At 43.7% G+C, this 25,745-nt stretch overlaps 1 protein-coding gene across 4 annotated transcripts in view; it reads left to right on the forward strand.

Moving 5' to 3' along the window:
• The window catches only part of Agbl2 (AGBL carboxypeptidase 2), a 72,527-nt gene that overhangs the window by 5,006 nt on the left and 41,776 nt on the right, over positions 1-25,745 (forward strand). For 2 of the 4 annotated variants that reach the window (XM_045161519.1, XM_045161527.1), the window contains exons 3-7: positions 5,020-5,205; positions 8,602-8,709; positions 15,142-15,295; positions 16,029-16,811; positions 19,142-19,298. In XM_045161519.1, coding sequence (XP_045017454.1) covers positions 5,020-5,205; positions 8,602-8,709; positions 15,142-15,295; positions 16,029-16,811; positions 19,142-19,298 — 1,388 coding nt within the window. Of the gene's footprint in view, positions 1-3,641; positions 3,777-5,019; positions 5,206-8,601; positions 8,710-15,141; positions 15,296-16,028; positions 16,812-19,141; positions 19,299-25,745 lie in introns of all 4 variants that reach the window. The other 2 variants (XM_045161545.1, XM_045161535.1) reach the window with 2 other exon arrangements.

The following is a 25,745-nucleotide window of genomic DNA, read 5'->3' on the forward strand; positions in this document are numbered from 1 at the left end:
AGATAGTGTCCATCCTTTGTAGAAAGGTGAGTTTCTTGAAGGCAACAAATTGAAGGATCCTGCTGTTTAACCCAGTCTGCAAACCCATGTCTTATGGTTGGGACATTAAGGCCATTGATAATAAGAGATATTATTGAAAGATGTATATTTATTTTTTCCAATTTTTTTGTACTTCTTCTGGTTTTACCTTTGTTCCCTTGTACTAACTAGTATTTGAGTATGGTTTGTTTTCTTCCAGGTTCCTTATATGTGTGCTTTTCTTTCTCTTCAGCATGGAAGATTCTTTCAAGTATTTTTTGTAGAGCTGGTTTTGTCTTCAAATATTCTTTTAGCCTGCTTTTGTTGTGGAATGTCCTTATTTCTCTGTCTATTTGAATGGATAGTTTTGCAGGATAAAGTAACCTTGGTTGACAGTTATTATCTTTCAGAACTTGGAATACATTACTTCAAGCCCTTCTGGCTTTTAAAGTTTGTGTTGAGTAATGTGCTGTGATCCTGATGGGCTTGCCTTTGTATGTAACTTGATTTTTCTCTCTAACTGCTTTCAATATATTTTCTTTGGTTTGTATGTTTGGTAGTTTAACTATAATATGGCGAGGAGAGGTTCTTTCTAGGTTTTGTCTGCTTGGTGTTCTAAAGGCTTCCTGTCTCTGCATTGGTACCTCTTTCCCAATTTGGGGAAAGTCTTTTTTCTATGATTTAAAAACACCTACTATGCCTTTGGAGTGAAATTCTTCTCCTTCTTCTATGCCCTGAATTCTTATGTTTGGACTTTGCATAGTGTCCCGAATATCTTGAAATTCCCATTCATACTTTTCTATTAGTTTGTCTTTCTCTTTGCTGGACTGTATTAGGTCTGCCACCTGGTCTTCTAGTTTAGATATTCTGCCCTCTCTTTCATCCATTCTACTGGTGAGATTTTCTACAAAGCTTTTTATTTCATTGACTGTATTCTTCATTACTAGTCATTCCTGACTTGTTTTTCTTTATTATTTCTATTTCCTTATTTATGTCTTGTATTGACCTCTTTATTTTATTAAATTGTTTCCTGTGTCTTCTTTGATTTCTTTGACTTCCTCTTTCATTCCTTTGTTTTCTTCTTTGACTTCTTTGAGCATATTTATAATTATTCTTTTGAAATCTTTCTCAGGCATTTCCTCTAACTCATTCTCACTGGAGGTCATTTCTGATTCATTAATACTTTTTGGTGAATTTATATTGTCTTGACTTTTGGTGTTTCTTGTGTTATAATGTATATACTTTTGCAACTTGGATTAATTTAATGATTGGATTTTCTAGTTTCTACAGTATTATTAGATGTATCAATCAATCTGATGTTATCTATCTTTAGGGTAGGAGCTTAAGGTGCTAGGTGTGGCTCTTAAGACTCTCAAGTACCAACAAAAGTGACCCTAGGTGTTGGATTTGCCTGCTATGAGAGTATTCAAGTAGGCTGAGTGGAACAAATACAGGCAGATTCTAAAATGTAACTAAACAATGTACATATTCAATGAACAATTTATACAAGAGTAGGTATTATGACAACCAGATCCTCTAAACAAAGTCACAGTCCCTTAGGGTGTGTGTTGCCCCACACCCTTAATCCTGTCAACTAGGAGATTAAGATTTCTAGTCTGTTGAGGGTTCCAAGTCAGCTGTGTCCAAGTGAGACCCTTCCCTAATGAACAACAGAAGAGGAAACAAAGCCAGTATAATTCAGGAAGCAACAAATAACAAGCCCAAAATATAGCTTATTTAAGAATGGCAAATCTGAATGGAATTTCAAAGGAGAAAGTGGGGGGGGGGGAGGGAATTAACATGGGATTTTTTTTTTATAATCATGGAAAATGCTAATAAAAATTTAAAAAAAAAAAAGAATGGCAAATCCGACCATCCATCAGATTTACCATATAATTTATCCTGATACGGAAGGTGCAATTAGCACTTCCAGTTCAGGCCTATATACCAGGCTTATTTGGTGGGTACTGACCTGTTACCTTAATCCCAGTTACCTTTTGGGATGATTTTGGTCTCAGTTATGTGGCGCTCCTGCTTGTGTCCCTCTTTGGTGTGCTGTGGGTTCAAGTCGGCTGTTTGGGTCACTGGGTCACTGCTGTGGTCGCTGGTGCAGCGTGCTGTGAGCTCCCTTCCCCAGGTCTCTGGCGCTTGCACTGGCTGTGGTGGAGGGGAGGCTGTGGATGGTGGCTCTAGTTCTCTTGCTTTGTTTTCCGAGGTAGGGTCTCACTCTAGCCCAGGCTGACCTGGAATTCACTATGGAGTCTCAGGGTGGCCTCGAACTCATGCCGATCCTCCTTCTGCCTCCCGAGTGCTGGGATTAAAGACGTGTGCCACCATGCCTGGCCTGAACCTGGCTTTTTGAGACAAAGTCTTGCAGCCCAGCTGGCTTCAAACTTGTAATTCTGTTGACTTTGCCTCCCTACTATGGCTAGCTTAATGTTAATTTTTAATTCTAGCAACCTTGTTTTTTTGGGGGGGGGTTGTTTTTTGGTTTTTTAAACAAATGTTTTATTTATTTATTTAAGAGAGAGAGAGAGAAAGAGACAGATAGAGAGAAGGAGAGAGTGGGTGTGCCAGGGCCTCCAGCTACTGCAAATGAACTCCAGACACGTGTGCCCCCTTGTGCATCTGGAGTAGAACCGTGGTCCTTAAGCGTCATAGGCAAACGCCTTAACTGCTAAGCCATTTCCCCAGCCCTTTTATTTATTTATTATTTTTTTTTAATTTTTTATTTATTTATTTATTTGAGAGAGACAGACACACAGAGAGAAAGACAGATAGAGGGAGAGAGAGAGAATGGGCATGCCAGGGCTTCCAGCCTCTGCAAACGAACTCCAGATGCGTACGCCCCCTTGTGCATCTGGCTAACGTGGGACCTGGGGAACCGAGCCTTGAACCGGGGTCCTTAGGCTTCACAGGCAAGCGCTTAATCGCTAAGCCATCTCTCCAGCCCTATTTATTTTTTTAAATAAATGTTTTATTTATTTATTTGAGACAGAGAGAAAAAGAGGCAGATATAGAGAAAGAATGTTTTTGTTCCTTTTTCTGAGGTAGGGTGTTGCTCTAGCCCAGGCTGACTGGAATCCACTATGTAGTCTCAGGTAGCCTCAAACTCACAGTGATCCTCCTACCTCTGCCTCCCAAACGCTGTGATGAAAGGCGTGCGCCACCACGCCTTTACAAGTGCGTATCTAAGTAATCGCTCATTTCTTGACAACTCAACTTGCAGCTTGCCAGATTTAAGTGCCCTCAGAACGCAGCGGCTTTGGCGTTAGTAGCCTGTGTCCTGCTCCCACTCTGGTTGCCCTCACTCAGGCTGCTCCTACTGCACTGGGTCTTTCTGCCTTCAAGCCCTTCCTCACTCCACTACACTGTGGTGTTTCCCAAGCCTCCCCTTCACTCTTGTTTCCTCTGTTGTCAGGTGGGGAGAATTATTCTCAACTCACATAAACTAGAATGTGAGAGCTGTCTGAAAAATGGGCCATACTCATTGTAAAGGCCTGTGATGGAGGGTGCTGGTAAAAGCAGCGGTGGTTTGGGCACTTGGGGTTCTAGCACTGACTTCAGCATGAGAGGTGTTGAGCCAGCCTGCAACCAACTTACACGAAGCCATGTATTCTTAGCTCACAGAGGCGCTCTGCCAAACGCTGCTGCTCATCAGCGTGTTGGGAAGAACAGTCCTCGGCGCATGTTGAGTGGCTCTTTTGGGGAAAGAGATGATTTGATTTCCAGTACTCTGGAAAAGGAGAAACTTCTATGTGAGTAATAATGAGTGTATGTGACAATCCCCATGCCCCAACCTTACTGTTTTGGCAACTCCAGGAATTCAAGAGAACATGGCCTAATGTGAGACAGGTTGATCTTGAACTAATGATCCTCCTGCCCCTAACTCCAGGATTATGGCATTGAAGCCAGAGCTTCATGCATGCTAAGTAAGCTTTCTACTGACTGAGCTACGTCCCGGCTACTCTTGGCTTGCTTTTTTTTTTTTTTTTTTTTTCACTTAAGCCCAGGCTGACTTGGAATTTACTGTGTAGTCTCAGGGTGGCCTTGAATTCATGGTGCTCCTCCTACCTCTGCCTCCCAAATGTTGGGATTAAAGGCATGTGCCACCACACACAGTGAAAATACATTTTTTAATATTTTTATTTTTATTTATTTGAGAGAAGAAAGAAAGAGAGAGGCAGGGAGAGAGAGAATAGACATGCCAGGGCCTCTAGCCACTGCAAATGAACTCCAGACGCATGCACCACCTTGTGCATCTGGTTTACATAGGTCTTGGGGGAATCGAACCTGCATCATTTGGCTTTTCAGGCATGCACCTTAACCACTAAGCCATCTCTCCAGCCTAAAAATATTTTTTTTAAACTTTTCCTAAAATTTATTTGAGAGAAAAAGAGGAAGCTGAGGGAGGAAAAGAGAATGGGCACACCAGGGCATCCAGCAACTGCAAACGAACTCCAGATGCATATACCACCTTGTGCATCTGGCTTATGTGGGTTCTAGGGAATCGAACCTGGGTCCTTTGGCTTTACAGGCAAATGCCTTAACAACTAATCCATCTCTCCAGCCCAAAATTCTTTTTTTATTTAACTTTTCTTAAACTTTATTTATTTGAGAGAGAGAATGAAAGAGGGAAGGAGGGAGGAGAGGAGAGAGACAGAATAAATGGGCACACCAGGGCATCCAGCTGCTGCAAATGAACTCCAGATGCATACGTCACCTTGTACATCTGGCTTATGTGGGTTCTGGGGAATCAAACGTGGGTCCTTTGGCTTTGCAGGCAAATGCTTTAACTGCTAAGCTATCTCTTCAGCAAGCTTAAAAAGGGAGGGAGTAGTGGAGGGTACAGATGTGCCAGGACCTCTTAGCCATTGCAAATTTACTTGAGATGTATGTACTTGAATACAATGCTTACAGTTACTTAGCTGGGACAGACAAGCAGTAAAACTCCAAAAGCAGAAAAGTTATTGCTCAGGCTTTTCCTTTTTCCTCTGACAGTCTCACTTCCGTGGAGTTCACCACTTCTTAGAAGCAAGCAGCTTCTTTATAATGAACTGAATGAAGTCAACCCACGTCTTCGAGAACCCCGAGAGCTCTTTTCCTTTCTCTCTAGCAAAGGGCCACTGCAGCCTCCAAGATGGCCAATAGAATGTGAGGTCATCAAGGAAAACATTCATCACATTGGTAATGTGACTTATGTTATAGCCTTGCAATTTTCTTATAGGAAAGACAGAGTTGGTATTTATTAACTCCCTACGGCCTAACCTAGAAAGCTCTTTTTTTGTTGTTGTTTTTGGAGGTAGGGTCTTACTCTAGCCCAGGCTGACCTGGAATTTACTGTGTAGTCTAAGGGTGGCCTCGAACTCACAGTGATCCTCCTACCTCTGCCTCCTGAGGGCTGGGATTAAAAGGTGTGCACCACCACACCTAGAAAATGCTCATATTTTTTTTTTGAGGTTTACTATAAGTTTATTATAATTTTAAAAATTACATAAGATAAAATTAAGCAGAATATTGATAAATTTCACTTATCACGAGTCTCAAAAGCCTTGAAGTTTGCTGTCTTCTAAATGCTCATTTTTAAGAATGGGAGGATACCTTCCTAGAAGCCAAAATGTATAACTACATAAATCTGTTTTCTAGATTATTTTTCTCAGTATTGATATACTTGGTTGAGTTGTATTTTTACCAGATTTAATATAAGTGATGAAGTCCATATTGCCAGAGATAGTATTTACTGTTTTTAACTATATTATGAGCTTCCAACAGGTTTTTTTTTTGTTTTGTTTTTTGTTTTTGTTTTTTAGGGAGTCTTATTCTAGCCCAAGCTGAACTTGAACTCATTTCGTAGTTTCAGGCTGGCCTTGAATTCACAGTAATACTCCTACCTCTGCCTGCTTGGATTAAAATAAAATAAAATGTTTCATTTGAGAGAGAAGGTGCCAGGGAGAGAGTGAGCATGGGCATGATGGGGCCTCTGGCCACTGCAGACGAACTCCAGATGCAGGCACCACCCTGTGCATCTTGCTTACATGGGTACCAGTGAATTGAACCTGGATCTTTAAAATTTTTAAATTTGAGAGTGACAGACAGCAAGAGAAAGAGGCAGAGAGAGTATGGGCGCGCCAGGGCCTCCAGCCATTGCAAACAAACTCCAGACGTGTGCGCCCCCTTGTGCATCTGGCTAACATGCGTCCTGGGGAATTGAGCCTCGAACTGGGGTCCTTAGGCTTCACAGGCAAGCACTTAACCGCTAAGCCATCTCTCCAGCCCCGAACCTGGATCTTTAATCTTCACAGGTAAGTACCTTCACTTCTAAGCCATCTCTTCAGCAACTCCCTCCCAACTGTATTTTATTTTATTTTATTTTAGGGTTTTCGAGGTAGGGTCTCACTCTAACTCAGCTGATCTGGAATTCACTATGTAGCCTCAGGACAACCTCAAACTCATAGCAATCCACTTACCTCTGCCTCCCAAGTCCTGGGAATAAAGGCCTGTGCCATCACTCCTGGCTAATAGAATATTTTTAAAATTTTCCTTGTTTTTGTTGTTCATTTTTTATTTATTTATTTGAGAGCGACAGACAGAGAGAAAGACAGATAGAGGGAGAGAGAGAGAATGGGCCTGCCAGGGCCTCCAGCCACTGCAAACGAACTCCAGACGTGTGTGCCCCCTTGTGCATCTGGCTAACGTGGGGGAACCGAGCCTCGAACTGGGGTCCTCAGGCTTCACAGGCAAGCGCTTAACCGCTAAGCCATCTCTCCATATTTATTTATTTTTATCTCCATAAATATTTTTTAAATAGCATTAATAAGTTGCCCATGGGAGCTGGAAAGGTAGCTTAGTGGTTAAGGTGCTGGCCTATGAAGCCTAAGGACCAAGTTTAATTGCTGAGTACCCACATAAGCCAGATGCCTAAGGAGGCACATGAGTCGGGAGTTCATTTGCAGTGGTTGCAGGCCCTAGCGTGCCCATTCTCATTCTCTCCTTTCCTGGCAAGCTTCCATCTCACCTGGCTGGGCTAAGAGGAGGGGAGACCCCTGCCTCCTACTCCCACACGAGCTCTCTACCCTCCTGACCTCCACACTGCAGGGGCTCTCTGCGTTTTCTTCTCTTTCCTCTCTAAATCCTTTTTCATGGTTCAGGCTTATGCTCACTTCCCACATGGGTTCTCAGATCTCTTGGGTGTATCCATTTTCCCTTCCCTTTGTTCCATACTTCCCTGAGTAAATGTAATAATTTAATAATTATTTTTAAAAGTGGGTGGGGCTGGAAAGATGGCTTAGCAGTTAAGGCACTTGCCTGCAAAGCCAAAAGACCCAGGTTTGATTCCCCAGGACCCACATAAAGCCAGATGCACAAGGTGGCACATGCATCTGGAGTTTGTTTGCAGTGGCTAGAGGCCCTGATGTACCATTCTCACTTTCTCTCTCTTTCTTTCTCTCTCTCTTTGAAATAAATTAGTAATAAATTTATTTTTTTTAAAAAAAAAAGGGCTGGAGAGATGGCTTAGCGGTTAAGCACTTGCCTGTGAAGCCTAAGGACCCCGGTTTGAGGCTCAATTCCCCAGGACCCTTGTTAGCCAGATGCACAAAGGGGCACACGCATCTGGAGTTCGTTTGCAGTGGCTGGAAGCCCTGGCATGCCCATTTTCTCCCTCTCTCTCTCTCTCTCTCTCTCTCTCTCTCTCTCTCTCTCTGCCTCTTTCTCTCTCTGTCTGTTGTGCTCAAATAAATAAATAAAATAAACAAACAAACAAAAAAAGCTGGGCATGGTGGCGTATCCCAACACTCAGGAGACAGAGGTAGGAGTATCACTATGAGTTTGAGGCCTGTCTGGGCCTTACAAAGTTAGTTCCAGGTGTGCCTGGGCTAGAGTAAGGCCCCACCTCGAAAAACCAAAATAGAAATAAAATAAAAAGCCTTTTTGGGGGGCTGGAAAAATGGCTTAGAAGTTAAAGCACTTTCCAGCAAAGCCAAAGGACCCAGGTTCGATTCTCCAGGATCCACGTAAGCCAGATGCACGAGGTGTTACATGCATCTGGAATTTATTTGCAGTGGCTGAAGGCCCAGATGCGCCATTCTCTCTCTTTCAAATGAATGTTTAACAAAGAAAAGAAAAAGCCTTATTTCCTCTGAAACAAAAGGTAGACTTGTTCCTCTGTCAGAATAAGAAGCACACATACCTGACTGCATTTCCCTTAGGTCAGAAAACACAGGGTCAGATTTTGCAGCGCTGTTGCAGCTACAACAACCCTTCTGGCCAATTTGCAAGTCTTCTAGTTAAAGCTTACGATTTCACTGTTTACCCGTTTTTAGTGCTGAGACAAGCCAGGGCTTTATGGAGGTGAGGCGAGGCAAGTGCTCTGCCTCTGCTGTCCTTCCTCCTCCTGGACTTTTGGCTAGTGTCTCCTCAGAGTCTGTGAAAGAAGCATGGCGCTGTCAGGTACTAACAAGCTTGAAACACGGGTGAGAATTTGGTTTGATTCAACCAGTTTCACTATTTGTGTATCATTTTATGTCCACTCTAATCATGCCTTTTGTATTTCTTATTTTGTCCTTTTTAAATATCCTCTTTCAGAGTGGGTTCCACCTCAACCAGAATATTTCTATCAACCTACTGGAAATGAAAAGATACCAGAAATTGTAGGAGAAGAACAAGGCACGGTTGTCTATCAGTTAGATTCAGGTATTGTCGTTGCACTGAAGTGAGTAATTAATCATGACAAAATTATGATAAACCTACTGTGTATAATATAAGCAGTTTTTTTTTTCACTCTAGTCCAGGCTGACCTGGAATTCATTATGTAGTCTCAGGCTGCCCTCAAACTCATGATGATCCTCCTACCTCTCCTCCCAAGTGCTAGGATTAAAGGTATGCACCACCACACCCAACCTGTGCATAGTATAAAAATTTTTTTAAATTCATTTTAATGATGAATAGTTGTCTTTTCCAGACCAACCTGAATGGGAATACTGTTAGTTATACCAATCAACCTTCAGTTTCCAATAGTATTTAATAATGAGAAGCCAGTCTGCGTGAGAAGGAAAATACTTAGTAGCAGAGGCCAGTAAGTTAAAAAGGAGATATGAAGGGCAGAGAAAGGAAGGGAGGAGGGTACTTAATAGGTTGGTATTGTATATATGTAAGTACAATGATTGTGATGGGGAGGTAATATGATGGAGAATGGAATTTCAAAGGGGAAAGTGTGGTGGGGGGGAGGGAGGGTATTACCATGAGATATTTTTTTACTTTTTCCTTTTTTTTTTTTTTTTTTGGTTTTTCAAGGTAGGGTCTCATTCTAGCCCAGGCTGACCTGGAATTCACTATGGAGTCTCAGGGTGGCCTTAAACTCACAGCGATCCTCCTACCTCTGCCTCCCAAGTGCTGGGATTAAAGGCGTGCGCCACCACGCCCGGCAGATATTTTTTTATAATCATGGAAAATGTTAATAAAAATTGTGAAAAGAAAAAAAAAAGAGAAGCCAGGCAGAGGTAGGAGGACAGCCATGAGTTGGAGGCCACCCTGAAGCTACATAGTGAATTCCAGGTCAGCCTGGACTAGAGTGAGACCCTACCTACCTCAAAAAGCCAAAACACCAAAAAAAAAGAATACGCTGGACATGGTGGAGCATGCAGAGGTAGGAGGATCGCCAGAAGAAGTCCAAGGCCAGCTTGAGACTACATAGTGAATTCCAGGCCAGATTGGGCTAAAGTGAGACCCTACCTCAGAAAACAAAAAATAATAATAGTAATTATAGAGTACATGTTCTGACAACAAAATCACATTCAACAATAGCTAGACTTGCTGACATGTGCCTATACTCCCTAAGAAAAAACAAAGGTTGGTATGGTAACACACATCTGTAACCCCAATTTGTAGAGTATCTCTGGGGCTCAGTAACCAAAAAAATGGGAGTTCCCAGGGCTGGAGAGATGGCTCAGTAGTTAAGGTGCTTTGCCTGCAAAGCCTAACAACCTGGGTTTGATTCCCCAGTACCACATAAAGCCAGATGCACAAAGTGGCACATGCATCTGGATTTTGTTTGCAGTAGCTAAAGGCCCTGGAATGCCCATTCTCTCTCCCTCCCTCCGTCCCTCACCTCCACACGCACAGTCTTGCGGCCATGCACCTGCACACAGGTATATGACATGCCACACAAAACATAGTTCACACACACACACACACGCAACAAAATCTTCATAGTCTATTAAGTGTTTAAATATAAAGCTCTAAGGTTTTTTAGGGTTTTTGTTTGGTTTGGTTTGGTTTGGTTTGTCAAGGTAGGGTCTCGCTGTAGCCCAGGCTGACCTGAAACTCACTATGTAGTCTCAGGCTGGCATCAAACTCAGAGTGATTCTCTGCCTCTGCCTCCCGAGTACTGGAAACAATTAAAAAATTTTTACAGAGACTAGTCACAAGCGCCCACATGACAGAGTACAGCTGTAGGAGCTGAAGAGGCAAGATTCTTCTCGGCGGTAGACACAGTACTGGTGGTCTAGGACATGTGGCCACCACCTGGGTGGATAGAATGGTGGGCTGGTTTGTGAAACGTGCTCAAAAGCAATGCCTACGTAAAAAGAAAAAAAAAATCTGTGAGATGTACAGTATGCCCAAGTCAAGCAAATGTCAAGCGTCCCGTCACCCTTGGCACTGAACACACACAGCCAAAACCCTCTCATTCCCGGAAGCGGCCTGGAAGGAAACCCACACTCCAGGGGACCGTAGGCCCCGAGGGCGAGCCGAGACCCCTTGGAGAGCTTCGGCACCGCTGTCACGGAGGACCCGCCCCCCAGAAGCCTCGGGTGCCCCGCATCCACATCCACGGTTGGCGGGCAGGGCAGGTCCCCGCCGCCCCAAGCGCTGGGCAAGCGAAGGACGTGGGAAAGCGTCCCAAGGCTACACCCCGGGAAGTACCCCAGGGCGACATCCCCCACCGATTGGTTCTCCCAGATGCTCCACGCTGGACGCCATCTGCGTCTCCCCTAAGAGCCTCTCTCTCCTCTAAATGCCTCTCTCCCAAGTTTTTGTTTTAATTCAAGTTAATGAGTATATTCAGAAAAATAAACAAGCCTGGGATAAACCTTGGCTTGTACCTATTTTTAGGCTTTAAGCTATCTACAAGAAGGTTCATGAAGGCTAAGATTGAATTGTTTCCTGGTTCAGTATTAAGGAATACCCTACCTCAGAATTACCAAAAAAAAAATTATAACAATAATTAATAAATAAATAAGCCAGGCGTGGTGGCATACACCTTTAATCCCAGCACTCAGAGGCTGAGGTAGGAGGATCACTGTGAATTTGAAGCCATCCTGAGACTACATAGTGAATCCCAAGTCAGCCTGTGCTTCAGTGAAACCCGATCTCAAAACCAAGACAGAAACAGAGGAGAGGAAGACGAAGGAAAGAAAGAAGAAACTTTACATACAGCACTCAGGAGGCAGAGGTAGGAGGATCACCGTGAGTTCAGGCCACCCTGAGACTACATAGTGAATTCCAGGTCAGCCTGGGCTAGAGTGAAACCTTACCTCAGAGAAGGAAAAAAGAAAAAAGAAAGAAAGAAAAATGAGGATGCACTGGGCATGGTAGAACATGCCTTTAATCCCAGCATTTGGGAGGCCAAAGGTAGGATTGCTATGAGTTGGAGGCCAGCCTGGGACCACAGCATGCCAGGTCAGCCTGAGTTAGAGTGACACCCTACCTCAAAATAAATAAATTAAAAAAATTAGGGTGAAAGCTGGGCATAGAGGCTGAGATAGGAGGATTGCCATAGGTCTGAGGCCAGCCTGGACTACAGAATGAATTTTAAAATATAAATAAAATGTATCTATATAAATAAAAGACAAATCACAGGCTGGAGGGAAAACAGTAGAAACTTGTACATTTGATAAAAAATTGTCTAGATTCCACACAAACATGATGACCCACACCTACAATTGCTTTTATGTTGAATTTAGGAGTCTCAGGCAGGAGGATCTTAAATTGAGCCCAACCTAGGTTAGTGAGGCTATCTCAAAAAAAAAAAAAAAAAAGTTCTCTGCAATTGGCAAATGCTGAATCAACGAAACAGCAAGCTGAGCATGGTGGTGCACGCCTTTAATCCCAGCACTAGGGAGGATGGTATGAGTTTAAGGTCAACCTGAAAAATATTTAGTTCTAATTCCAGGTCACCCTGGGCAAGAGCAAGATACTACATTAAAAAGTGGGCAGGGGGATACCAAGGGGACTGGGCTCAGCATTTAAAGGTGCTTGCTTACAAAGACTGCCAGCTTGGGTTCAATCCCTAAACCACTCACATAAGCCAGAGGCAAAAAGTAACACAAGCATCTGGCATTCATTTGCAGCAGCAAGAGGTCCTGGAGTGCCTATCCATGTGTGTGTGTATGTGTGTGTACGTGCATATAACAAATACTTGTTTAAAAAATCGCAAGAAAAATTCTCAATTTCAAAACCAAGCTGCTTAATGATAGTCAGAAAGGAGATCTTGGACTCTTAGACTGGAGAGATGGTTCAGAAGTTAAAGGCACTTGTTTACAAAGCCTGATGGCCAGGATTTGATTCCCCAGTACTAATGTAAAGCCAGATGCACAAGGTGGCACATGCATCTGGAGTTGTTCATTTAGAGAGTTTTCCCTCCCTCCCTCCCTCCCTCCCATCCTCAAATAAATAAATAAAAAAGTTTTAGGGAAAAAAAAACATTTTAGTAGAACCAAGAACATTTAGTATGAACCAAGAAACAGGAGGAGGTGCTGGAGAGATGGCTCAGAAATAAAGAGGCCTGCCTGCAAAGCCTAAAGATGTTAGTTCAGTTCCTGAGTACCCACATAAAGCCAGATGCACTAAATGGTACATCTGGAGTTCGTTTGTGATGGCAGGAAACCCTGGTGTACCCAAACTTACTCTGTCTGCTTCTCTGTCTCTCAAATAAATAAAAATATTTTAAAATAGAAAGAAACAGCTGGGCATGGTGGTGCATGCTTTTAATCTCAGTACTCAGGAGACAGAGGTAGGAGGATCACCATGAATTCAAGGCCACCCTGAGGCTACATAGCGAATTCCAGGTTAGCCTGGACCAGAGTGAGACCCTACCTCAAAGAAAACAAAAAAAGGCTGGAGAGATGGTTTAGCAATTAAGGCACTTCGCTGTGAAGCCTAAGGGACCATGTTCAATTCTCCAGATCCCACATAAGCCAGATGCACAAAAGGTGAGGCAAGCATAAGGTCACATATGCCCACTAGGTGGCGCAAGTGTCTGGTGTTAGATTGCAGTGGCTGAGACCCTGGCATGCCAGTTCTCTCTCTCTCTCTCTCTCTGTCTCTTTCTAAAATTATAAAAGAAAAGAAAATAAATAAACAGGAAAGAATTCCTGCATAATTTTTATATTTTTACAATTAGAAAACAATGAGCCAATGGTGGCAGAGACCTGAATGAAGTGTGATGTGGCTCCTATTTCACTCCTAGTTGTCTTAACTGTACACTGTCTTCATGTTAATAATTATGGGGTGGAAAGGTGAAACGTGATGAAGTAAATAAAGTGAAGTAATTTGTCTACTTGCCTCCACCTCACAGAAGGTCTGGGAGACACTGACAGAAGTGCCACCATAATGAAATAGACTTGTGTTACCATTTGTTTATTTATTTTCTTGAGAGAGAGAAAGAGGCAGATAGAGAAAATCCCAGCACTCAGGAGGCAGAGGTAGGAGGATCGCTGTGAGTTCAAGGCCACCCTGAGACTACGTAGTGAATTCCAGGTCAGCCTGAGCCAGAGTGAGACCCTACCTCGAAAAACCAAAAAAAAAAAAAAAAAAAAGTGAGAGACAGTTGAAGAAATGGCTCAGCAATTAAGGCATTTGCCTGCAAAGCCTAATGACCTGAGTTGGGTTCCCCCAACCCAGGTAATCAGATGCACAAGTGGCACATGCATCTGAAAGTTATTTGCAGCATCTAGAGGCCCTGGTGCATCCTTTCTCTCTGTCTCTCTTTATACCTCTCTGTTTGCAAATAAATAAAAATGATTAAAAAGAGAGAGGGGCTGGAGAGATGGCTTAGTGGTTAAGCGCTTGCCTGTGAAGCCTAAGGACCCCAGTTCGAGGCTCGGTTCCCCAGGTCCCACGTTGGCCAGATGCACAAGGGGGTGCACGCATCTGGAGTTCGTTTGCAGAGGCTGAAAGCCCTGGCGCGCCCATTCTCTCTCTCTCCCGCTATCTGTCTTTCTCTCTGTGTCTGACGCTCTCAAATAAATAAATAAATAAAAATTATAAAAAAAAAAGAGAGAGAGAGAAGCAAAAGAAGGTAGTCATGGTGGCACATGCCTTTAATCCCAGAATTCGGGAGGTAGAGGTAGGAGGATTATTGAGTTTGAGACTACAGACTGAATTTCAGGTCAGCCTGGGCTAGAGTGAGACTCTGCCTTGAAAAAAAACAAAAAGTAATAAGTCCCATTTTAGTTTGTAGAATAAGGTTGCATATGTTTGCAGATCCTCCATAGGGAGTAGTTGGTATACCATTATTTCTGATTCCAGCTCAGCCTGGGCTAGAGTGAGACCCTACCTAAAAAAAAAAAAAAAAAAAAAGTCTTAAAAAAGTAATGCATTGGGGTTGGAGAGGTGACTCAGCATTTAAGGCGCTTGTCCTGCAAAGCCTAACAACCTGGGTTCAATTCCTCAGTACCCATGTAAAACCAGATATACAAGGTGGCGCATGTATGTGGAGTTCATTTGCAGTGGCTGGAGGTCCTGTCACACCCATATTCATATTCTCTTCCCCCCCCTCCTTGTAAATAAATAAGCAAATTATATAAAGAAAAAGTAATGCATTGTTGAAAGTTAAGTCTCTAAGGGGCCAAGAATGGCGACACAGACCTTGAATCCCAACATTTAATCCCAGCACTCTGGAGGCAGAGGTAGGAGGATCACCATAAGGTTGAGACCACCCTGAGACTACATTGTGAATTCCAGGTCAGCCTGGACTAGAATGAAACCCTACCTAAAAAAGAAAAGAAAAGAAAAGAAAACCTCTCAGGGAAACTGAAGTTGCATACTCATTGTTACTGACGGAACTCATAAATACTTGCTAAGTGAATAGATTATCTGGCCTAATGGTATCTTTCTTACCTGTAGTGCCCACTGAAGGTTCCTATTTCACCAGTTCCAGAGTGGGAGGAAAACGAGGAATTATCAAAGAACTTGCTGTCACCTTGCAAGGACCAGAAGATAATACTCTGCTGTTTGAATCAAGATTTGAGAGTGGAAATCTGCAAAAAGCTGTCAAAGTGTGAGTAACAAGGAGTTTCCCAAAGGATGATAAGGAGGAATGATTTCAGAAACTAAGAGTGCTTGTGGGCCAGGGAGATGACTCAGTGCGGAAAGCCGTGGAGGCGTGAGGGCTGGAGCTCAGAGCCCCCAGCACTCATGTAAATGCCTGGTGGGCATGGCAGCCATCTGTAATTCCAGCTCGTACACATACACACACATATACCACTTCCGCACACACGCACGTGCACCACTTATGCCCCGCGCAGTGTAGTTCAGGAGAGTGTAGCTCAGTGGTTAGAAACTGCTGGCTGGCACTCTTGATTGGAAGGATACCAATAGAAGTTCCAGACATGCCATGCGCAGTGAGGTTGGTTGGTTGGTTGAAGTAGGGTCCCCATGTGACTGCAGCTGGCCTCTAACTCACTGTAGCCCAGGCTCCTTGGGACTCATGGTCCTTTTGCTTTATTCAGCCTTCCAGGTGCAAAGATTATAGATGTGTGCCACCACGCCTACGCATAGTGAGTTTTAAGCGCTTTCCTCTCTAGACCAAACAAATTTTCTTCACACAGGTTTCTGCTACTTGGCTATGTGACTTGGAAGACTAGGCAAATTAGGAAGTAAACATTTGCTGTAGCAGGCCACTCTGCTGTAATACATTGTATTCTTAGGAAGAAAACAGTGTTTTCTCATATTTTTGTTTCGGGGATATGGTTACAAAGATTACAGAAATGTTTTGTTTCTTCCCATTACAGAGGCACCTATGAGTATGAACTCACCTTGCGAACTGACCTCTACACGAACAAACACACTCAGTGGTTTTACTTTCGAGTTCAGAACACCAGGAAAAATGTCACTTACCGCTTCACGATCACCAACCTGCTGAAACCCAAGAGTCTGTATGCCGTAGGGATGAAGCCGCTCATGTACTCTCAGGTGGACGCGACCACCTACAACATTGGCTGGAGGAGAGAAGGCAGTGACATCAAGTACTGTAAGAGCAGCACGGAGGACGGGCAGCAGCCCTTCTACTGCCTCACGTGGACCATTCAGTTTGCTCATGACCAGGACACTTGCTTCTTCGCACACTTCTACCCATATACTTACACCGATTTGCAGTGCTATCTCTTCTCAGTGGCAAACAACCCCATCCAGTCTAAGTTCTGCAAGCTCCGAGCTTTATGTAGGAGCCTGGCAGGAAACACTGTCTACTTGCTCACCATCACCAACCCATCCAGGACCCCTCAAGAGGCAGCTGCAAAGAAAGCCGTAGTCCTGAGCGCCAGAGTCCACCCAGGGGAAAGCAACGGCTCCTGGACTATGAAAGGCTTTTTAGACTTCATCCTTAGCAACTCCCCAGATGCCCAGCTCCTTAGGGACATCTTCATCTTCAAGGTGGTTCCCATGTTAAATCCAGATGGTGTCATTGTGGGGAATTACCGGTGTTCATTGGCTGGAAGAGACTTGAACAGGCATTATAAAACCATTCTGAAGGAGTCTTTCCCTTGCATTTGGTACACCAAGAACATGATCAAAAGGTGAGACTAGACCGGGCGTGGTGGCGCAGGCCTATAATCCCAGCACTTGGGAGACAGAAGTAGGAGGATCCTTGTGAGTTTGAGGCCAACCTGGGATTACAGAGTGAGTTCCAGGTCAGCTGGAGCTATAGTGAAACCCTGTCTCAAAAAAAATGGGGGGACTTCTCTGTGTGAAGGCCAAATGCTAGGTACCCCTGACTTACGGGGAGTGAGTGAGGCCTTTTTTCTTACAGGAATCAGGAGTGGTTTTATTATTCTCTTTACAGTCAGATAAATTTGTTAATTTTCAGACTTTTGAATCATACCATCTCTTTGAAAGGAAAATGAATATACAGCATATAAATTCACCTTTTTTTCTTTAGTTTTTGTTTTTCAAGGTGGGGTCTCGCTGTAGTCCAGTCTGACCAGTAATTCACTATGTAGTCTCAGGGTGGCCTTAAACTCACGATGAACTTTCTACCTCTGCCTCCTGAGTGCTAGGATTAAAGATGTGCACCACCATGTCCAGCTATAAGTTCATTTTAAATTTTTATTTATTTATTTGACAGAGAAAGGGGGAAGAGAGAGAGAATGGGCGCACCAGGGCCTCTAGCCACTGCAAATGAACTCCAGACGTGTGCGCCCCCTTGTGTATCTGGCTAACATGGGTACTAGGGAATATAATCAGGGTCCTTTGGTTTTCAGGCAAGCACCTTAACTGCTAAGCCATCCCTGTAGCCTTATAACTTCATTTTTAAGTGAAAAAAATAAATGGATGAACTGGAAAGATAGCTTAGCAGTTAAGGCATTTGCTTGCAAAGCCAAAGGACACAGGTTCAATTCCCCAGGACCCACATAAGGCCAGATGCACCAGGTGGTACATGTGTCTAGAGTTCATTTGCAATGGCTAGAGGCCCTGGCATGCCAGTTTTCCCTTTCTCTATCTATTTTTCTTTCTTTCTTTCTTTCTTTCTTTCTTTCTTTCTTTCTTTCTCTCTCTCTCTCTCTCTCTCTCTCTCTCTCTCTCTCTCTCTCTTTTTCTCTCTCTCAGATAAGTATTTTTAAATTATTTTTAAAAATTCAGTGGAGGGCTGGAGAGATGGCTTAGTGGTTAAGCGCTTGCCTATGAAGCTGAAGGACCCTGGTTTGAGGCTTGATTCCCCAGGACCCATGTTAGCTAGATGCATGCGTCTAGAGCTCGTTTGCAGTGGCTGGAGGCCCTGGTGTGCCCATTCTCTCTCTCTCCCTCCCTCCTCCTCTCTGTTGCTCTCAAATAAATAAATAAAAATAAACAAAAAAACTTTTTTTAATTCAATGGAAAAGGTCAGAGTTCAAGAGTTCTAAGTATTCATATGAAGCTATGTAATTGGTAGTCCACAATTGGTCCTTCTGTATGAAGTGATAGGCACCAGTATCAGTGCTTTATACATTGACCCATTTAATCTGTGCATTAACAGTAGCGGGTTACATCTTGTCGTATACAACATAGGGAAATGGAAGACCAGAAATGCTAAATAACTTGAATAAGGTCATACAGCTAGTAAGTGACAGGGTAGATATTTTAAGTTCTACCTTTCTTTTCATCTGTAGAATGGTAGCAATAAAAATATCCGTGATCTATTTAGCATGGTGCCCAACACATATAAATGTGTCTGTCATTATGATTCTTATCTATCATCCGCCCATCGTACGTCATCATCCTGAAGAAGGGGAACACGTTTAGAGAGCAGCAGTAAGGATGGTGGGCGATCCGGAGACAAAGAGCTGGATGTGGCAGCACGCGCTCTCAATCCCAGCTCTTAGGCAGGAGTAGGAGGGTAGCTGGAAGTCCGAGGCCAGCCTGAGACTACGGCATGAATTCCAGGTCAGCCTGAGCTAGAGTGAGACCCGACCTCGGAGAGCGGGGGGAGAAAGAGAAACAGAATTGCTGAGCCTTGCAGGAACTGGTTCGCAAAGTCAGGAGCCAGAACTTTCTTGCTTCTTTCCTGTAACAATCGCCTTTCTGTCCCGCTCCCCCACTCCACCCCCTTCACAGGTCTGCTCACCGTGGCAGACTTTGTTTCAGTAGGTTTCTCCACTTCCTTGTCAACTTGCATAGACAGGCCTGCTCACCGGCGCATCCCACATCAGACGTTTTTCATTTGAAGTCCATCTGACTGGCAGAGGTCAGATGTTGGTGACACGTTTTTAGCAGTGACTGAGGATGGCAGGGAGGATTTACAGAAGGACATCAGAGTTGAGATTCTCTTGGGAGGGAAGGTATCCGCAGCTATACAAAAGAGAATCTAGATGACCTCAATTATTTACATATGTGTGGATGTCCACCAAGTGCTTTGTTTGCCCCAAAATAGAGTTCTGGACGAAAGAGAGATTCTCCTGTATTGTGATTTCCATGGGCACAGCCGCAAGAACAACATCTTCCTATATGGCTGTAACACCAAGGACTGCCAGCACTGGCTTCACGAGCGAGTTTTTCCTCTAATGTTAAGCAAAAATGCACCAGACAAGGTAAGGACGTGCCATCGTTTTGTGATCATTGACTGAGGGATAAGGGAATGGACTGCTTCCCTGGATGAAGTGTTCTATTGACTATTTGTGTTGCTCTGTATATCCCAGCAGTTTAGAGGTCAAGAAAAGTGACGCAGCTTTAAGAATTACTATTGTGTCTGAGTTGGGGAAATGGCTCAATGGTTAAAGACACTTGTTTGCAAAGCTCGCTGGCTGGGGTTAGATTCCTCTCTACGTGATGTCAAATGCACTATGTGGCACATGCATCTGGAGTTCATTTGCAGTGGCAAGAGACTCTTGCAGGCCCATTCTTTCTCTCTCTCTCTCTCTCTCTCTGTCTGTCTCTGCTTGCAAATAATAAGCAAATAAGTATATAAATAAGCAAATAAAAACAAAAAGAAATATTGAATATGGCTGGTCATGGTGGTGTACACTTTTCATACCAGCATTCAGGAGGCTGAGGTAGAAGGATTGCTGTGAGTTAAGGTCAGCCTAGGACTACAGACCCTGCCTTGAAAAAAGAAAACAATTACTGTGTTTGAGGCTAGCATGTTAGCTCATGCTTATATTCCCAGGTTGAGGCAGCTGAATCACCATGAGTTCAAGGCCAGCCTGGGCTATAGAGTGAGACCTGGTTTCAATAAAAGAAAAAAAAAATTGGGCCAGGCATGGTGATGCATGCTTTAATCAAGGCCTCCAGCCACTGCAAACAAACTTCAGACACAGGCACCACCTTGTGCATCTGGCTTTATCTGGGTACTGGGGAATCAAACCTGGGTCCTTTGGCTTTGTCAGAAAGCACATTAACCTCCAAACCATCTCTCCAGCCCTTTTTGTTTGTATTTATTTATTTATTTGCAAGGGGAGAGAAAGAGAATAGGCATGTGTCAGGGCCTCTAGCTACTGCAATCAAACTCTAAATACATGTAACATTTTGTGCATCTGGCTTTACATAGCACTCGGGAGGCAGAGATAGGAGGATCGCTGTGAGTTTAAGGCCACCTGAGACTACATGGTTGCAGAATTCCAGGCCAAACTGGGCTACAGCAAGATCCCATCTTGGAAAACCTAAAAGAAAATTGCTGTGTCCCATGAGCTGATGAATAGATGAACATCATGTGGAATATCCATTCAGTGGAATATTATTTGAAATAGCATGAGGTTTTAGTGCTGATAGGCTAGGACAAAGACGAACCTTGAGTAGACTAAGCTAAGTGAAGGGAGCCAGAACACAAGAAGCCACACATTCGATGATTCTGTTACATGCAGTGTTCAGAAAAGGCGATTTTTTTTTCATTTTTCGAGGTAGGGTCTCTCTAGCCCAGGCTGATCTGGATTTATAATGGAGTCTTAGGCTGGCCTCAAACTCACAGCAATCCTACCTCTGCCTCCCAAGTGCTGGGATTAAAGGCATGTGCCTCCACACTCAGCTCTTTTTCTACATTTTTGAGACTGAATCTGGGTGCCAGCCAAGTATATAATATACCTTCGGCCTTGAGTGATAGGAGAAATATTCTAAACTTAAATTGTGGTAACAGTTAAACAACTTTGTAAATATATTAAACCATTAAAATGTGTAATTTAAAAAAAATTGTATATGAGCTGAGCATGGTGGTGCACGCCTTTAATCCCAGCACTCGGGAGGCAGAGGTAGGATTGCCATGAGCTCGAGGCCACCCTGAGACTAATAGTGAATTCCAGGTCAGCCTGGACTAGAGTGAGACTCTACCTTGAAAAAAAAAATTGTGTGTATTGAGCATGTTCATATATAGCATATATAGTATGTGCACATATACATATGTGTGCACAGATACATGTGCTCTATGTGCACGGGTGAGGAGGCCAGAGTCTAACGCCAGGTATCCTCCATTGCTTTTGCATTTTTTTTTTCTTTTTGGTGTGTGTTTTTATATATTCTTTCCTTGAGAAAGAGTCTCTCACTACCTGGAACTGCTGCTTTTTAATTAGATTGGCTGACCAATGAACCCCAGTTTCTGCCCAACCTCAGAACTGGGATTCTAGGCTTGTCTGGCCACAACAGATTTTTTGTTTTGTTTTGTTGAAGTAGCCTCTTGCTCTAGCTCAGTCTGACCTGGAATTCACTATGTAATCTCAAGGCGGCCTCAAATTTACAGCGGTCCTCCACTTCTTCCTCCCAAGTGCTGGGACTAAAAGCATGCGCTACCACACCAGCTGCATGCATGCATGCATGTGTGTGTGTGTGTGTGTGTGTGTGTACACATACATATATGGTATTTTATTTAAGTATTTATTTATCTGACAGAAGGAGAGAGAGAAAAAAAAATAGAGAGGGAAAGAGAATGGGCACACCAAGGCCTCCAGCCACTGCAAACAAACTTCAGACACAGGCACCACCTTGTGCATCTGGCTTTATCTGGGTACTGGGGAATCAAACCTGGGTCCTTTGGCTTTGTCAGAAAGCACATTAACCTCCAAACCATCTCTCCAGCCCTTTTTGTTTGTATTTATTTATTTATTTGCAAGGGGAGAGAAAGAGAATAGGCATGTGTCAGGGCCTCTAGCTACTGCAATCAAACTCTAAATACATGTAACATTTTGTGCATCTGGCTTTACATAGGTACTGGGAAATTGAACCTGGGGCATTAGGCTTTGCAGGCAAGCCTCAAACATTGAACCATTTCTGCAGCTCCCCCTTTTTTGGGGGGGTTTCAAGGTAGGGTCTCAGTGTAGCCCAGGCTGACCGGAAATTCATTATGTAGTCTTAGGGTGGCCTTGGATTGTTGTCAGTCCTCTACCTCTTCCTCTGAAGTGCTGGGATTAAAAGCGTGCACCACCGTGCCTGGCCTTTTGTTTTGTTTTGTTTTTGTTTTCCGAGGTAGGGTTTCACTCTAACCAAGGCTGACCTGGAATTCATTACGCAGTTTCAGGTTGGTCTCGAACTCCTCCTGAATGCTGGGATTAAAGGTGTGCACCACCTTCCCAACAAATTGTATATTTTAATATAATGTTACTTATTTCTTTATTTGACAGGGAAAGAAAGAGACAATGGGCACGCCAGGGCCTCCAGCCACTGCAAACAAATTCCAGATGTGTGTACCCCCTTGTGCCTCTGGCTAACGTGGGTCCTAGGGAATTAAACTTGGGTCCTTTGGCTTTGCAGGCAAATGCCTTAACCAGTAAGCCATCTCTCCAGCCACAAATTGTATATTTTAAATGAATTAATTTTAAGGTATTTTAAGGTATGTGAATTATACACACCTCTAATCCCAGCACTTGGGAGGCAGAGGTAGGAGGATCACCACGAGTTAATGAGACTACATAATAGATTCCAGATCAGCCTGGACTAGAGTGAAACCCTACCTCAAAAAAAAAAAAAAAATGCTTTTTATGGATTGGAGAGATGGCTCACCAGTTAAGGAACTTGCCTGCAAAGCCTAATGACCCAGGTTTAATCACCTAATACCCATATAAAGCCAGAGGCACAATGGTCCATGCATCTGGAATTTATTTTCAGCGGCTACAGGCCCTTGTGTGCCCATTCTCCATCTCTCTCTCTCTCTGATTGCAAATAAGTAAAGAAAAATAAAAAAGAAAAGAAAATTGCTTTTTATTTATTTTTTTATCTTATTTTGGTGATTTTTCGAGGTAGGGTCTCACTCTAGCCCAGGCTGACCTGGAATTCACTATTGTATTAGGGTTCTCTAGAGGAACAGAACCCATAGAATGAATCACATGTCTTTAATCCCAGCACTCGGGAGGCAGAGGTAGGGGGATCGCTGTAAGTTCGAGGCCACCCTGAGACTACATAGTGAATTCCAGGTCAGCCTGGGCTAGAGTGAGACTCTACCTCGAAAAACAAAAAAAAAAAAAAAAAAAAAAAAAATGGGGGGAGGAATTTATTGGATTAATTTATGGCAGTCTTACAGTAGCAGTTTGTAGACCTGAGAGACGACGAACCTGGTAGCTGCTCAGTGTACTAGGCCGGATGCCTCAGCAGTCCCCATCTGGCACTGAAGACCTGGAGGCGTCCTGGAGAGACACTGCTCTTCAGTCCACACTGGAAAGCAACAAGCAGCACCTGCAGATAGGTGGAAGGAAGGGATCTTTTCCTTCCTGGAACTTCCTTAGATAAAGCCCCCCCTCTCCAAAGGGTTCACCCACTCTGCGGGAAGGGCTCACACTGGGGGAAGGAATTCTTCCTTTAGCTAATACTTCCTGGAAGCAACCTCAGAGACCCACTTATGAGTAATGTCTGTGGATTCCTAAGCAGATCAAGTTGATACAAAACTTAACCATCACTACTATGTAGTCTGATTGGCCTTGATCCTCCTACTTCTGCCTCTCAGGTGTTGGTATTAAAGGCGTGCACCACCACACCTGGCCCACAACATTTTTTCTTTCATTATTTTATTTTATTATTTATTTATTTATTTATTGGGGGGGGGGTCTTTCGAGGCAAGGTTTCACTCTAGTCCAGGCTGACCTGCAATTCACTGTGTAATCTCAGGATGGCCTGAAACTCACAGCAATCCTCCTACGTTTGTCTCCCGAGTGCTGGGATTAAAGGCATGTGCCACCATGCCCAGCATTATTTTTTTGACAGCTTCCATAATAAGAGACAATAAACAATTATAATTTGATCCCTCCTCCCAATTTCCCTTTGCAACTCCACTGTCCATCATATCCCCTCCCCCTCTCAGTCAGTCTTTTTTTAAAATTTTTTTTGTTTATTTTTATTTATTTATTTGAGAGTGACAGACAGAGAGAGAGAGGCAGATAGAGAATGGGCGCACCAGGGCCTCCAGCCACTGCAAACAAACTCCAGACGCATGTGCCTCCTTATGCATCTAGCTAATGTGGGTCCTGGGGAATCAAGCCTCAAACCGGGGTCCTTAGACTTCACAGGCAAGCACTTAACTGCTAAGCCATCTCTCCAGCCCTCAGTCAGTCTTTTAGTCATCATTTTTTCTCCTATTATGATGGTTTTGTGTAGGTAGTGTTGGGCACTATGAGGTCATGGATATCCAGGTCATTTTATGTCTGGAAGAGTGCATTATAAACAGTCCTTTCCTTCCATTGGTTCTTACATTCTTTCTGCCATCTCTTCTGCAATGGACCCTAAGCCTTGGAAGGAGTGATAAGATGATTCAGTGATGAGCACTCCTCTGTCACTTCTCAGCACCATGGTGCCTTCTTAGTCATCCCAAGGTCACTGCCATCTAAAAAGAGAAGGTTCTGTTACCAAAAGTGAGAGTAGCATTAATATATGGGTATGACCATTAAGAGAAATACAGCTTATTTGAGAAGAGTAAAGCCAACCAAGAATATATCATTCAAATGTAATACATAGGGCTGGAGAAATGGCTTAGTGGTTAAGGCACTTGCCTGCGAAGCCTAAGGACCCAGGTTCAATTCTTCAGGTCCTACATAAGCCAGATGCACATGGTGGTGCATGCTTCTGGAGTTTGTTTGCAGTGGCTAGAGGCCCTGGCATGCCCATTCTTACTCTCTCTCTCCCCCTGTCTATCTCTAATAAATAAATCAAAATCTTTAAAAAATGTAATACATAACCTTTCCTGATATAGAAGGAGAGATTAGCATTCTAGAGCAGGCCTATGTATCCGGTGTTGTAGAAGTAGCCCTGTTACATTTTGGGATGGCTTCCCATCTCACCAATGCTGTGTGCCCACCTTGATCCCTCATGGTGCAGGGCGGCCAGGGGTGAATGAGTTCTCTGGACATTCACGGCCCTGACCACTTGGGGGATGGGATGCTATGCTGGGTGCCTGGAGTCCTACAGGAGCAGCTCAGCTGGTCCCACTGTCTCCTCTTCAAGTTTCTTGACATTGTGTGTGATGTGAGAGGAAAATCCCTTTATCCTGTTTCAGCTCCCGCCGCTCTGTGCCGCCAGCTGGCTGGCCATGTGGCCACAGGCGCCTTACGGCTGGTTTCCTCCTTTTTGGAAGATCTTGGTCTCTCCTCCCTCACAGATGTGGTTGATAATAACCTATGCACCTTCAGTTTTCAGTATTTCAGTGTATTTTACTGTGTTTCTGTTTATTTCCCTCCCTAGGCTGCTTTGGTATGGCTAGTATGCCGCCATCCTTTTTTGTTGTTGTTGTTGTTATTTATTTATATATCTGTTTGACAGAGAAAGAGGGAGAGGAAAGAGAAAGCAAATGGGTGTGCCAGGGACTCCAGCTACTGCAAATGAACACCAGATGTGTACGCCCCCTTGTGCATCTGGCTAACGTGGGTCCTGGGGAATCGAACCTGGGTCCTTTGGCTTTGCAGGCAAACGTCTTAACCACTAAGCCATCTCTCCAGCCCCAGAATATCATCATCATCTTCACCTTCTCCTCCTCTTCTTCCTCCTTCTCCTGTTTCTTCTTTTTCAGTTTTTCAAGGTAGAATCTCGCTCTAGCCCAGGCTGACCTGGAATTTACTATGTAGTCTCAGGTAGCC

This window comes from Jaculus jaculus, chromosome 1 (genome assembly GCF_020740685.1).
Source record: "Jaculus jaculus isolate mJacJac1 chromosome 1, mJacJac1.mat.Y.cur, whole genome shotgun sequence".
Taxonomy (NCBI): Eukaryota; Metazoa; Chordata; class Mammalia; order Rodentia; family Dipodidae; genus Jaculus; species Jaculus jaculus.